Source organism: Impatiens glandulifera, chromosome 8 (genome assembly GCF_907164915.1).
Source record: "Impatiens glandulifera chromosome 8, dImpGla2.1, whole genome shotgun sequence".
NCBI lineage: Eukaryota > Viridiplantae > Streptophyta > Magnoliopsida > Ericales > Balsaminaceae > Impatiens > Impatiens glandulifera.
Genome location: NC_061869.1, coordinates 47,499,204 through 47,515,698, shown reverse-complemented (window position 1 = coordinate 47,515,698; position 16,495 = coordinate 47,499,204). Strand labels below are relative to the sequence as shown.

General features: G+C 32.9%; 1 protein-coding gene across 2 annotated transcripts; it reads right to left on the bottom strand.

The window, feature by feature from the left end:
• Positions 1-10,960: 10,960 nt before the first annotated feature.
• LOC124912312 lies at positions 10,961-12,895 on the bottom strand. Of its 2 annotated transcripts, none has more exons than XM_047452909.1 (3): positions 12,774-12,895; positions 11,970-12,163; positions 10,961-11,340 (listed from the first exon to the last, which is right to left on the bottom strand). In XM_047452909.1, the coding sequence occupies exons 2-3, from the start codon at positions 12,149-12,151 to the stop codon at positions 11,154-11,156; spliced, it is 369 nt and encodes a 122-aa protein (XP_047308865.1). In that variant the 5' UTR covers positions 12,152-12,163; positions 12,774-12,895; the 3' UTR covers positions 10,961-11,153. The 2 variants fall into 2 exon arrangements, with proteins under 2 accessions (XP_047308865.1, XP_047308866.1); XM_047452910.1 differs by having other exon boundaries at positions 11,970-12,153.
• Positions 12,896-16,495: the final 3,600 nt, after the last annotated feature.

Here is a 16,495-nt window from a genome sequence, read left to right as displayed (position 1 = left end):
GTGAAAATTCTCGATCAAAGGTTAGCCTCAAGCTAATTTTCCTCGGTTCTTGGTATGAAGAACACTCGGTCCTAGGTTAGCCTCGAGCTAACTTTTGTCGATCTTGGGGGCGAACAATGCTTGTTATTAGGTTAGCCTTTGGCTAACTTTTATTGGTTTTGCATTCATTCCCAGTCGGACTATCTCACATAACATTTTGCTCATGCAAAACCTTCTCAAAGGTTATTGGAAGAGAAAAATATCCCCGAGAGTGGCTTTCAAAATTGATATAAAAACCTTTATTCTGTTAGATGGGAAGCCATTCGAGACTATATGGTCGTATCGGATTTTCCCATGATTTTTAAAGAATGGATCATGCAATACATTTCTACCTCTCGTTTTGTACTTAGAGTCAATGAGATTCACGGAGGCTACTTCAAGGGTGAAAACAGTGTGAGGTAGGGAGATCCCCAATAATCTTACATTTTTGTCTTCATCATGGCGATCTTTGAGAGAGTCTTTATGAAGTTCCTAAAGAATCGACCATACATCTTTCACTCATTCTATGAGGAGGAAGAGATCACCCATTTATGTTTTGCTTTCGATTTGTTCATTCTCGCGCATGCTAACGTAGATTCTATAAAAACTATATGAGAATCAACCTCTAATCAATAAAGAGGAATTCCGAAACGTGAGGATCAGACGGGACTGCCTAGCTGCCAAGGTTAAAGACATTAAAGAAAGGCTATGTATGTTTTCTCCTTAGAAAAATACCGGTGGGGCGGCGCATTCTCGAACATATTAGTAATTGTTAGATAAATTAGATAGTTAATTAATAAGTAATTAACTATCTAAAGAACTTAATTAAATTCAACTTTATGTGCAGGTACAAAGGAGCGGTCACATGTTTGGCCAGTCAAACTTACACCTCTGAAATAGCATAAACCGGAATCAACCTTATATATTTATCAGAAGACTAGTTTGGCTTGAACTTCAAAATCGGTGAACATATTATCGGAAATCGGTTTTCATCTACTAAGCGGTAGAACAAATCAACCGGTTATCTAGCAACAAACCGATATGTGTCCGGTTGGTTCTACTTCCGAATAATCATAAGACAACGAATATTTCCAACGGGCAGATTTAAATCAGGACAAAAATCAAAGATATGAAAATGTTGGAAACTGACAGTTCGGTGGGAACATATATTCTTTGAGAATGTGCAGAGGAAGATCTTCAAATGATCATAATGTGTCTTTTTCTTTCTGATACAAGTCTACTGTTAAGTCTACAAGCAGTAGGTAATTGTCAGATGAATAGTTACCTGAGTTGGTATAAAGCTCAAAAGTAGTTTTCAAGGAGTATTAACTGTCAAAAGTACAACTGTTAGAGTACAACTGTCAAATGAACAGTTACCTAATTTGAGTCGGCGTTGCATTATGCCTTGGGAAGCCTCAACCGCATTAAATTCTATGCGGCTCCTTTTGACCAACTTCACCAACCACATTAAATGCAAATTAGAAAGTGAAATATGACCGTTGTCATATTTCCACTATAAAAGGAAGAAGCTGAAGAGCTGAAGAAATGTATCTGATTACAACGATCAATCTGCTAACATACAACTTCTTGAACAATCTTTAGAAAAACAAGCATTAAGTTGTATTTGTGAATCAAGTGTATTACAATTATGTGTGAGAGTTGTAAAGTGAATATCGAACAATAAATAAGACTCGATTGTATGTTGTATTGTGTTTGAATATTCCTAGTGAATATCCTTCTCGTTGTTTGAGAAAAAGGGGTGACGTAAGAGTTTTATCTCCGAACATCCATAAAATCATTGTCTTGTGTTCATTATCATTTCCGGTCATTTTATTATCCGAATCAATTTCTTCTTATTACAACCGATCCTTCTTCATTCTTATCTCTATCCGATTGTGTGTGTTTCTTCAGGCTGAAACAAGCTACTTCCGCACTTGAACCCGGTTCAAGAGCTTGTGACAGACTGTGCAGTGTTGAGATCGGTGTTAATTCATAACCGGATTAGCGACAACCGTTGTGAGTGTGTAAGAGGTCTCCTTTAGCCGGACCCCGGTCCCCTATCGGCGATCCTGATCCTAACAGTAACATCCAATTCAATGAAATAACAGTCGTATATCGATGGAAAGCTGATGAAAACGGGAAGATGATTTAGAGCAAAGTGTGGAACACCATCTGAGAGAAGGAGTAAACAATAGATTGGGCTAATCTGGTCTGGTCGTCAAAGGTTATCCCGAGACATCAGTTCCTCCTATGACTTGCATTTCGGGAAAGGCTAAACACGAGAGATCGCGTCAAGAAGTACATGGAAATCCGGATTCAAGATGTCTGTTATGTGAAGGGAATGAAGAAATAACTGATCATCTCTTTGGGAACTGTTATTTTGCCTCTAAACTTTGGAAAAAATTTGTAAAAAATATGGAGACAAGATTCCCGGGAGACTAGAAAGAAATTGAGGAAGTGGTTGTGAAGAAAGCGAAGGGCACAAAGTTGAAGTCAAAAATTTTCAAATGCAGATTCGGCTCAACAGTTTACAACATATTGCGGGAGAGAAACGCGAGGCCATTCTCGAGGAATCGAAGAAGTCTAGAGCAGACCTGGGATGATATTATAACTGACTGTAGCACGAACATGCAAACGTGGAGAAGAGTCCCGAAAAACGAACATAATTGAAACCTCTACAAGAACTGGAATGTATCATATCAGGAAGTCACCAAAAACGTTTTTTAGCGAGATAAACGTAATTTAAATTTGTTTGTAATTCTGATGATTGTTTGTAATTCATTTTGTTTTTATATCATAACGAACTTAATTTTCCTAGTCTTGTCTAGGAAAATACATAAACTTATTTGTTTTTATTTTATTTTCGGGAATTTTTAATGAAATGACGTTAAGTCGTTTCTCCTAAAAAAACTTTTATCGGTCCCAAGTGTGAAGAACACTCAGTCCTTGTTAAACTTATGCTAGTTTTCTCAGTTCTCAAGAACACCAAACTACAGGTTTGGTAATTTCGTTTGAGGCTCGAATCCTTTGATCCGAGAGTATGAGAAGCTTCACAAAGTTCCAGGGATCATCTTAAACATCATCCCAATGTGTCATTCAATCGGGAAAATGTTCCATTTAAACGGAACATTTTTGTAACCAAAAATGGGTTTCTTGTTTTTAGGCTTTGATGAAGCGTAAGGAGCTTTTCAATAGCTTACTTATGCTTCATACAATTGAAATCAACCAAAACATGAACACTGATTGTTCGTTTTGACCAATTCAAGAACTGAAATTTTTAACTTTTATTAAAAAATAGTTTTTGATCAAACATGATCAGGATAGATTGGAAATAGTCCAAATAGGTTCCCAACATCATAAGAAACATGTTAGAATCTTTATGGGTTGCTGGTCTTCAGCAATAAGTCAATAACATAAAACCTAATTTTGGTTTTTTTTTAGAGGGTTTTTTTTATTTAAGATGATTGATCGGGTTTTCCTTCAACAGATATCTCATAAATGATCTTATGGTCGTTTTTCAATCAATAAATCAAATAACTAGGAAGTATACAAAACAATCAAAATTTCAATTTAAATTGGCAATTCGAAGTAGAGTGTGATTGGAAGATTAATTGGTGTTGGAGAACACTCCTTGGCTCTTAGGAATCTAATTGAACGCCTAAATTAGAGCCTTAAGGCCTTATACAAAATTCCAGAAAAAGATTGAAGCTTTAATGGCGAATTATTTTCAAAGCTTGATTGAGAGTTTTAGAATGGATCTTTTGCCTTTGGTTGGCTCAAGGGAGCTATTTATAGCCTCCCAAGGTAGGTTCATCAATCAAATGGGCTGGATTTATTAAAAAAGTCATTGTTTGCATTATAGTTGTTTTTTAGTTAGTTGTCGATATATGTTATGATTATGCCACCAAGTATAGGGAAAATGATCATCGGAGTAGGGTGATCATTTCACCTTTTGAACGAAGTCAAAAGGTGGAGAAACGACAAAGTTCCATCTTTGAAAAAAAATGATGGAACTGTTCTTATCCAGTTCGTCGTTGTGAGGAAGAAGACAAACTAAACAAGAAACGACATTGTTTCGGGCACAAATTTGAACACGGGATGCTCCATTGGCGTTTCGTTTGAGTTTTGTTCGCATTCGGGCATTCCGTTGCGTTTCGCCTAACGACACTTAGGCATTTATTTGATGATTCGTTGCTTTGAGAACGCGCATCTCCTCTGTTACAACGGGTGACACAGATATTTCTCATGTGTGGGATGAGTTCCAACGCTTATCTGAAGGCTGTGACTTCTACTACATCGATTCTTTCGGATTTCGGCTACACAGGATCACACTTCATTTTTAGCCTAAGGGTTTGTTTGAAATTGATTTTTTCTTTCATCCCTTTGGCTTTATTTTTTTTTTTATCTATAAAAGATACTAATTATTTTTAATAAATATGAAATTTATTTTGTGAATTTATTTAATTTTTAGGGTTTAATAAATAATTTATTTGGGATAAAATGGATACACCATTTATCATAATTTATTTATTTTAATCCCTTTGATTTTTCTAAAATTAATTTGAGATAAAATGAGTATAACATTTTCCCCAAATTATTTTATTTATTTTCCTTGACCATTATTCTTAATTAATTTGGTTTAATTATCATAATAATTAATTTGGTTTAATTAATCTTTTAATCATGTTTTTGCCTTGGTTTTAATTATTTTAAATTTATTTATAAATTGGGTATTTAAAATTTTAGTGCTTACAAATTGTATTAGTTAATTCCTGATGACTCGTCTAAAGATTATTACTACTATATATATGAGACAAAACAATAAGATTTTGGGGATTAAAGACTCGAGTGGTATGTGGTTTCATGACTCACTTAGTATTTATTCCATCTTTGTAAATAGTATGATAATCTTTATCGATGGTTTAGTTAATTTTAATCCAATTATTGAACCTGTCCCACCTAGAATGACAAATGTGGTTAATATTCCCCTCTTGCAATTCATTACTATTGAGAAGATTCGTGTTGTTACATTTAATTAAGGTGCAAAAAAAAAGGCCTATAAACTTGATGGGTATTCAGGTTATTTTATCAATTATGTTGGGAAACCATTAAAGATAATATTTTCAAGGTTTGATATGATTTCCTTACTAATAGTATTCTACCAGCCTCATTACATGAAACTAATGATGTAATGATTCCAAAAACCCCAAATCCTGAGTGTAAATCAACTTAGACTCATTGGACTGTGTAACTTTGTATATAAGGTGATCTCAAAGATTTTGGTTAATAGATTACAAAATCACTTATTATTAATAATTGTAAGTAGTGAACAAGGAGCATTCATTAAAAATTGACAAATTTAAAATAATATTTTTTTTCACCCATAAAATGTTCCATAACTTTAAGAAAATGAAAAAAATGAAGAAAAATTAATTTTTCTATAAAAATTGATATGAAAAAAATATATGATAAGGTAGAATGTGTTTTTCTAAGAGCTTTCTTAACTAAATTAAATTTTCACCTAAAATTTGTTAACACCTTAATGTCATGTGTTACGATTGTATCATATAATATTTGTCTTCAAGGGCATACCATCCCTAGTTTCGTCATACGAGAACTCCGACAATGAGACCCGTTTTCACCACTCTAATCTTTTGAGTAATTGTCTTTGATCTCTTCAAAGATGCAGAACACAAAAACTTGTTTTAAGGAGTTAAACTTGATCTTAATTGTCCATCAATAGGCTTAATCGTTGGCTTAATCGTGTGTAAATGATATTCTCATTTTTGTAAAATTATTCTCAAAATAATATTATGTCTATTTCTGACCTACTTTATAAATTTCTTTTTCATCGGGTCAAAAAATTAATATACATAAATTTTCAATGTCATTTTCAAGTAATAGTCCTATTCATACTCAAAACTCCCTTAGTAACATTCTTCTTATTAGAACTACACATTTTCCATGTCAGTATCTTGATATTTCTTTTACTAGGGTGCTTCATAAAATGTATTGTTAGAAAAACTGAAGGATTGAGTTATTTCAAAGTTAGCATGTTGGAAATGTAGGTTGTCCAAGCAATTCCAACACACTACTTATGTGACTTTAAGCTTCTTATGCAATTCATAAATTGGATGCATTCATAAATAACTGTATTTTGGTAGAAATCTAACAAAGAAAAAAAATGTGTTCATTGGTCCTCTAGGGACAATCTTATTTTTAGAAGATTTGAGTATAACGGGGTTTAAAAATCTTGAACAGTAGAATTTGGCTTTACTTGCTAAACGATTATGAAAATTAATTTCAAATCCTCAATGTTTATAGGGTAGGTTAGTGAAAATCTTGTACTTCCCTCGTGACCCTATATGGCATATTAACAAAAAAAAATGGTAGCTCGTGGTGTTGGTTTAGTATCCTCTTAGGAAGAGACCTACTCAAAATGAGTGGACATTGGAAAATCATTTATGGATAATTCACCTCTTTTTGGAATGATAATTGACTACCTATTAAGGACTTTAATAGTGTGTTTTAGTTTAAAAGTCATAGGAACCTTATCCTTAGTACAAATGAGCTTTTATTTGTTAGTCATGTTATTAATCATCCAAAATATTGGAATATGATTCTTTCACATGAACTTCTATGTAAGAAACTCACCTATTGTATTATTAAGTTCTCAAATAATGCATTGGGACCATGTCAAGAAAATCTAACTAAATTGTTACAATTTGGTTTATCTCATTTTGAATTTTTCAATAATAGATTTGACACATGATTACTTAGACTTTTGATAGAAATTGAACTAACTCAAATGTTTGTTTTAAAAATAGTCTTATTACCACTTTATGTTGGAATCTATGGAAAAACATAAATCACACTTTCTTTATTGAATCAAAATTCTTGACTTCAGTATATTAACTTAGTCTAAATAATGTTTGTGATTATTTTAATTGCAATAATAATGGTGGTGTTTACCAAACAAAAACATTTTTTAAGAGTTGTGCATTAGACACCGTCACACATTAGCTAGATATATATCAACTATAATGTATCCTTTCTTGAAGATGGATCATAGATGTCTTCCGGAATCATTATTTGAGATCATATGAAAAATATTGTCAAAGTCTTTTACCATAATTTCATATGCCTTAACTCTACTATGGTCAGTGCCATAACAATTCGTTAAGCGATATGGTGGGTTGTGGATAATCAATGACACAATATCATTTTTGATTCATGTGCTAAAAATGTAATATTTTTCATTCTTGATGCACGAAAAGGAAATACTTAAAACTTTAATCTTGTTATACAAGATATTAAACAAACTAATAAGATTCTCGTGCGATACACACGGATAAAATATAAATAAAATGAAAAATAATAATAATATGTATTCAATGTTTAAATTTTTTAATAAATCACGGATAATATATTAAAATAATAATAGTCCACATTTTATTCACTTCTGTAAAACACCTTATTTTCTCACATATTTCATCACATATTTTTTCTAAATGTTCTCTTATCTCGTGACCTTACACTTTCACTTTGTGAATCATATATTTGATTCATATTTTTTAATATTTAGCATCGTGACCTCAAACTTTGGTCAATCAAATATTTGATTCATATTTTTCTAACCACTTTTAATTAATACCGGCATATTATCCCTTGATAAACCACATCCCCATCACATTTGGTTAAAGAATTATACTTGTTTTGTTTTGCAAGTTCGAAACATACCTATAGTATTTTTAATTTTATTTTTAACCGTTTTAAGTCTATGGGCGAGTCAACCCACAATCCGACCCAAGTATCAATTTACTCTCACATATATATCCAAATTAACCACAACTCTCGACCCGACAATCCGGACACTTTAAAAATTTAGCATCATTATATATATACTAGCTAATTAAAATGTTTAACTTATATTATTAAAATGTCTCGCGTTCATCAAATTTGGTGTTTAATTTAAAATATAAATTATTGTTAGCCTAGTTGGTTGTACTTGATTTTGTTAGGTTGCAAGTTCGAAACATACATATAGCATTTTTAATTTTATTTTTAACCGTTTTAAGTTTATGTGCGGGTCAAACTACAATCTGACTCAAGTATTTTTTTTTTGGGAAAACGGTTAAAACCATTTTATTAAAATCTCAAAAGTAGGATGGTCAGAAATCAATGCTAGACAAACGCTAGCTATGATTAAGGATAATTATCAAAAGACCCTAAAAAAACTGATTAGTAGCATTCATACAATCTAAAAAACAGAGATTATAAAAAGAAAAGACTACATTCAAACCTAACAATCCCAACCTGGGATTTTCGCATGCCATCTATTTTCATTGAGATGCATTCTTCCCCTTCCCCTTCCTCTAACGATAAAAGGAGATTGTATTGAAGAGGATGATGAGTATTGTTGACTCTCATTTAAAATTTTCTCTTCTAATTTGATAGAAATAATTATTTCTGATAATTTCATGGATTTTACCTTTGTTATATTCAACTTAAATTTCTGTATTATTATCTTCAGCTTCGGTTTCAGATTCCACATCGGTTTTGTAATCTTCTTTATCGGATTAAGAATTCTCTATTTCAACTTTGAAATTCTGGGTATTTTTCTCTTGAGTTTTCTCAATAACAACTTGATGTTCATCTTCCATTTTCATTATAATCCTTTTCATTAAATTTTTTTTTCCTCTTCACCTTGATTCCCTTTACTTTCTTTCTTTCGTTGCTTTCATTTTTCTCAGAATCCTTTTTGCTTTCTTCCTCTGCATTTTCCTCATTTTTGTCTTTTTTATCACTATCCTTAACTTTCACAACATGCTCTTCTAGTTTTGATTCTTCTGTTTATTTCATGCTTTTTTGCTTCCTGGGCTTTTATGATTATCTATTCTTACTCAATTACTTTTGCACATTTAGTACTAACATGTTGGAAAGTATTGTAGAAATCACACCTATTTGGACTCCATTCCTATGAGATTTCCATGACTGTGGGATTTCCATTCCTATCAACAACTCTCATGTTCTTTGGCGGTATACTTTGATGATGCACTTCAATGCTTATTCTAGCAAAAGTAAGGTGCTCTCCTCCCTCTGTACTTGGTCCATATATAATGGTTTCCCCAATAGACTATCAAAGTGACTTAGAGTTTTTGCATTATACATGTGTGCTGAGATGTTCCTAAGTTTGAACCATATTTGAGTTGTTTCCTTTGGCTTGCTTAAAAGGCTCAATTCTTCAGACTATCTCTCCAACTTCATAGAGTTGGATCCAATATAAGTATGCCCAATTTTCAGAATATCATCCAAGTTCGTTCCCTTTTTGAATTGTAGAAAATAGAGATCATGGATGTTTGTAGAAACCTTCTCCAGTCCCTTCTGCTCTCATTGTTTCATTAGTGATTCCTTAGTGTTTGGAAAAGATACGCGGTTCTTTTCTATATAGTTCCCAACAACTACATTTTTCCATTCTTTGACGAATTTCTCCTCCACTTCAGTGAGAAATTTAAATTCAAAAGGAGAGTTGAAAATCTAAACTTTTGTTTTAAACTCACCCAAGTAGATTTAACCTTTGTATGAATGATCTTCTACTTTCTTTTCTGCATTATTTTTCCAGACTTCATTTACATTTCAGTTGGAATTGCTCCTGATAGTATAAATCTTTGGTTTTGGGGACTTCATTAGCTCCCTCATTGTTTCCACTGACCAGTTTACTATCTTTTCGTATTCTTCCTTCTTTAGTAGGTTCCAATCTTGAAGATAATGTATATTCAATTGGACGGTTATTTGATGTATTTTTTCTTTGTTGAGCACAATCTCTCCTTTCTTTGCATGCATCAGTAGCTTTGTGATTTGATTTTTATGTCCAAAGAGATTTGTTCTTTCATTATACCCAACCTTCCATATTCCTTCATTTTTCCCCTATTTCCTGCTGCATTTTCTTCAGAATTTATATCAGTAATTGGTTTTTACCTTTGTTGCATTCCTATTTTTAATGGATAATTTTTCTTCAGCAATCTTATCGATTTCTTTTTCAACTACCCCTATTAAACATTTCATCACAAATTCCCTGTGTTCCTTATTCTTATTGCTTTTCTTTCTTTCAATTTTGATGAATAACAGAACACAACAAAAAAACAGAACAATAACAGGGTACACTAGAAACTATAACTATTACAGAACAGGGTAAACTAGAAACCATAACCTTTCAATCAAGCTTTGCAGATGAATAAACGAACTAGTTATTAGTATCGATACCATATCGTTAGTGCCGATCGTGTCAATTGTGCCGATCATGCCGATTGTGCGCACGTTCTTGAATTGACAAGCGACTTTGAGCGACCACAACAAACGAAACCGTGGTGACTCAAGTATTCATATACTCTCACATATATATTCAAATTAACCACCACTCTTGACTCGGTAATCCGGACATTTTAGAAAAATATTGTTTGAAATTTTATTTTTTTGCTATTTTTCTTTTATGTTCCACACTATTGAAAAAAAAATGTTTGTAATGATATTATATTTTTTAAATATTTAATATAAAATTAAATATTTATAATTTTTTAATTTGATTTAAATGAGAAGTCAATTGATTTATTTTTTAAAATAATTTATAATATTAAATAAAATAATATTTTTTTAAAAATATTTAAATTTAAATAATTTTGATTAAAAAAAATTTGTTTATATTAGAAAATAAAATTTATTATAAACTAATTTTTATAAGAATATATAAAAAAAAAAATTAAAGAGAAAAAAAATATTAAAGACATTTATTAAAATAAAAAATAAAAAAGCAAACTCCAGCATAACTGCCAATGTATACGGAGATAATATGAAAACTCCCTGTAGGCAAATGGGTGATTTCAATTTATTTCAAACATCAAAAGCCTTAATATAAAATAAAAAAAAAAAATTGGGGCACTAGAAATAACATACAGAAACAATTTAGAGAAGTTTTCATCTTCAACCAAGAAAGAGGTCCAAATTACAATGTAGGAGGACTATTAGTAAAATGAAGCTCTACAATAACTAGATTTCTCTGTCAAAAACAAAAATCCTTGCTGGAAAACATAAAAATATATTAATGTTTTTCATCCAATGATAGTCTTAACCAATCTTTTTCAGGGGTAGTAACCAGTGACAGTGAATCCCCTTCCAACAATCTCACCTGCGCAAAACCATGCAAAACACTCTATCCCGAAAAGAGCAGCGATTCCAACATCTTCTACCTTCAAATCTTGCCTGTTCTTCCATGCATGCTTCACAAAATCAACTTCCTTCCAGATTGATTCACAGCGTCCAGGAATACTAGACAAACACATAATACTCATCTCACAATATGACTTTTACCAATGGATTTTAAGCAACATACAATTAGTTTTAAACATTCACTATCTAGCTTCTGCATCCACCCTCCCATGTATACATACTCTATAGTCTATAGTCTATACAATCAAAATCTAGTAACCCTATAAGACTAGTGCATAGTAACTAGTAAGAGAAGAACCACAGTTAGAAAAACTAAAACAACTACCTATTAGAGTTCTTCTACGACATCACATTTTAAAACACGATACATCTCCAAACCACTCTTTTTCCTTGATTGTGGATAAACTAGTACCACCAAAAAATAAGTTACAAGGATGATAAGATGATTCATCAATTACTAAAGTGTACAGGTAACCCGTAACCCTTAGACAGTATAAATAATGAAAGAAAGTGATATACGCCTGTAATTATTGAGTACATGGATTTTCCTACACGAGCCAAAGAAAAGAAGCTGAACACTGTACTGAGAGACAGCATATTAAGTTCCTATAAACATGATTGAGTGAGTGAGTGACTGTAAACGATGGAAATAAACACCTGAAACACACTAAAAAGCTAGCTAAACATAACAGTATAAAATATACATAAGGAGCACATGTAAGTATTACCTAGCAAGGCGAGTGTACAGCAATTGTTTGGCCAACAAGTTGCACGTCTCAACAGTAGGTGGCTCCTGAATGTACTGCTTGTTCTGATCCAACATCTGCTTGTGGTAAGCAGTCCCATGCTTCTTCACAAACTGTGTAGCTTGACAGGCCTTAGATTGCAGTTGTTGCAACCTTGATGCCATCTCTAATTATAACTAACAATGTAGAAAATGACGCCACAATAAAGTGAGTAAAGAATATATTTCTCAACCAACAATCTTTCAAGTATTTCAATGTCAAAGTCAGATATTTGAAAAACAATTTCTTTTTAAAGAACTCAAGCCAGAAGATGGATGTGTTATATCCAGAACAACAAATTTGCACAAGGACCAAGTATTGATGATAAGAATCATATTCATCTACATCTACTATAATATCTTCTAGACCGGCATTTAGAAGATCATCTTAGTAACTACATGATGGCAAGCAGAAACTAATAGTTGAATCCGTAAACGCGACTAAGACCATCTCCAACCCACAAACCCATTCTCAAACCCAAAAAACCCAAAATGCAGTAAATGTCCCATCAAACAGTAATTTTACTCCAACCCAAAAACCCATTTCCAAACTCTAAATGAGGTGAGAATTGGAAAGACAAAAGGCGAAAATAGGTTGAACACGGAAAACAATAACAGTAGAATGATACAATAGCTTCTCAAATGGACGGAAACATCATCTATCTACTCCAGTGAGAAGATAGAGAGATATTAAACCCTCAACTTGGATCTATGTCAATTCAGACAAAATCGAAAGCTAAATTATCACCTTGTTCTCTTTAAAGACCGCCGGCCAAGACTTCTCTTCGCCACTCCGCTAGGGTCAGATGATGATCGATGAAGGAAGCCAAGTCACACATGCTTCCATTGCGGAACCTGATTATCTCCCCAAATAAATAAATAAATAGATATTAAAACCAATATTTTAACTATTTAAAGAAATCCTAAATTTTGACATAATAAACATAATTTCATCTAATCAATGTTTATTATTATAAAGAATTTAAGACATAGACTTAGGATTATTTATTGATGAGTGTTTTAAGATAGAAATTTTTATTTAGTACAAACATTTTTATCTGGTATAAAACAGATCATCTTTTCATCTAATTTTTATATTCTATATTTCACATTTACACTCTTTTATTTTTAAATTCAACTGGTTTCAAATATTTATTAAATTTTAAGTTATTTTATTGTTTATTAAAATATATTTGTTATTGTATCAAATAGAATATTATTAGGTTGAATTTTGAAAATAAATTCTTTGTATAATTGAGATTTTTAATAAGACTAACATTTTCAAAAATATATTTATAAGATCATCATTATAATATATTTAGGTTTAGTGCTCATCAATTTATATTATACATTGTACTCTAAATTTGTAACTAAGTATTCAAATTTTACATACTTAATTTAAAAAAAAAAAATTAAATGATTATTTTTAAATAAATAAAATTAAAATAATTAAATTAGATTAATTGTTTTTTATAATTAATTAAAAAATTATAAAAAAAAATAAATAAAATAATTTGGATAAACGTTATGCTTATTTTATCTAAACTTAAATTTATAAAAATTAAAGAGAATTAAAATAAATAATTTAGGATAAATGTTGATTAATTTTATTCCAAATAAATTATTTATTAAATTCAAAAATATACAAAAATATAAAAAATAAAAATAAATTGGGAAAATATATGTCATATTTATTAAAAATATTTTTTATATTTTTTAAAATTAAAAATAAAGGCAAAAGAGTAAAAGAAAAAACAATTTCAAACAAACCCTTAAATTAAAAATGGAGTGTGATCCTGTGTGGACGAAATATAGAAGAACCACTATAGTAGGAACCACAGTCATCAGATGAGCGCTGAATTTTCATTCAACGCTCAATAACCATCTGCGTCGCCCGCTACAACGAAGGAGGCGCGCGCACACGAAGCACGGGATCAACTAACGCGCGCCTCAGCGTCGTTAACCAAAACGTGTTAGAAAGCCCGATCGTGAATAAAACGCGGACATAAAGTGAACAGAGCATTCTGCATTCAATTTCTCGTCCGGAACGACGTCGTTTAACCCTTTATTGTCGTTTTCCTCGCGACGACGAACATATAAAAACGACGACCATCTTTGATTTTTCAAAGATGGAACTTTGTCGCTTCTCCATCTTTTAACTTCGTTCAAAAGGTGGAATGATTACCATAATCCAGTGATCATTTCCTCTACGACTAGGATCATCATCACGGCCTATACCGCAATTGGCCGGAGAACCACCAAAATGTCATCAATGGCTTTTTGAATTAATCCAACCCACTTGATTGATGAACCGACCTTGGGTAGCCTCCCTTGAGCAAACTGGAGACAAGAGATCCAGTTTCAAGCCTCAATTAAACTTTTTGAAAAATTCACCAATAAAGTTTCAAGCTTTCTAGATTTTCGGAATTTTCGTGTAAAGCCTTAAGGCTCTGATACAGGCGTTCAGGAAACTTCCCTAAGAGCTAAGGAGTGTTCTTCAACTCTTAGTAAGCTTCCAATCACCTTTGATTCAATCTTCTAGTTTGAAGTTGAAATTTTTACATTTCAGTTTTTACACTTAATATAATGCCTAGTTGTTGGATTTCTTGATTGTAAAATGATCTGTTAGGATCTAGGTAGCCGCTAGAGGACCGGGGTTGGACCGGTTAGCGGTTCTTACTCGAAGGGTGGTGGTTAATCCGGTTAGAGATTAACACCGGGGTTTCAATACTACACAACCTGTCACAAACCTTTGAACTAGGTTCAAGTGCGGAAGAGGTTTGCTTTCAGGTTGAAGCAACACACTTGTATAATAGGCAGAGCCGGTTTCGGATGATGAAGGTTTGAAAATTGATGGGTCGGTTTCGGTAACCTGGTGAATCGGCTTGAATAGAGTTAAGTCGGTTATAGCGGTACGGGTCGGTTAGAAAATGGAATCGGCAAAAAGTAAATGACAAAAGCGATTTTATGGATGTTCGGAGATAAAACTCCTACGTCACCCCTTCCTCTCGAAACCGCGAGAAGGATATTCACTAAGGAATACAAGTACAATCCGATCGAGACTTATTTCCTGCTCGATAACACTCTTAAAATTTACACCGGAATTGTAAAATACACACACTAGCACTCAGGCTTTCTCTAGAGATAGAACACACTATTTTTCACTTGTAGATTAAATGCTCTTAGAATTTCTCACTTGTCTCACTGTGTTATCCCACTTATCCCACATTTACTCTTCTTCAACTGCCCCCTTTTATAGATGAAATATGCCAACGGTCATATTTCACTTCCTTGAGTCTGATTGGCTGAGCAGAGGTTCAGTGATTCAGTGATTCAGTGTTTCAGACCATGCGGTTGTCTTTTCAGACCTGACGGTCAACCTCAGACCTGGCGGTCTGTTCTTCCGGTGTGTAAGACAAACCTGCTAGGTTTGTCTTTTACTCAATGTGGACACTGTCTGTTAGACAGTTGTCTGTACTTGGAAGATCTCATTTCTAACTTATCCCGAAGTGGAAAGATCCTGTAGGACTGTCTTCTGCAGCCTACAGACTTTCCTCAGACTTGTATAGATATGGAAGTGTTCAGTCTGTTCCTTTGGTATCATACACAACAGATACTCGAATTGTCTTCTTGTACTGGTCGGTCATTCGACTTAACCGGATGGCTTCCGGTACGAGTAATGTAACCGGACTTCTTCCGGTTATTCCTCTACCTTGTGGCTGTCGGCTGTCTGATGTTTCCGGTTTTAAGGTTTGGTCGATCCTTTCTTTGTGCAGTCATGTTCCAAGTGTTCTTGGTCGGTTTAATGACTTGACCGGCTAGTTTTCTTTAGCCGGTTCTTTTGTTTGTCCGGTCCGGTTCCTTGTTCCTGCATGGAAGATTTATTTAAGTTAGGTTTATGTGAACCGGTCTAATTTTATCTAACAATTTCTCCCTTTTTGATTATTTTATTTAAAATTATCAAAATCATGTAAGTTTGCAAACGTAGGCCGGTTCTTTTGTTTGTCCGGATTTTTTAAACTAACTTGGGAGAATTTTTCGAAAATTTGAAAAATTTTGAGAAGTATTTTGGATTTTTTTTGGAAAAGTCTTATCTTTTTATCTTATCAATTTCTCCTTTTTTGATTATTTTATTTAAAATTATCAAAACCAAGTAGAGAAGCAAAAGATGGCCGATTTCAAAAATAACTTTATATATATATATACGATGGATAACCGAAATTAGATAATAACATATAGAAATACTAAGACAAGCATAGGTAAGAGAAAAAGGAGCCCCTATTCCGAGTCCGAGAAGTCATAGCTGGCCATCACATCCTTGTTCCGCTTTTTCTTCATCGGTTGCGGTCGACTGGCCGATCCGGAGACTCGTTGTCTTGTGGGCCGCCGATGTAGGTGCACTTCAACCTCTTCTTCGACGTGAGTAGCCTGATCCGGTATACTCTCGATAACCATGTCAGTTACCACATT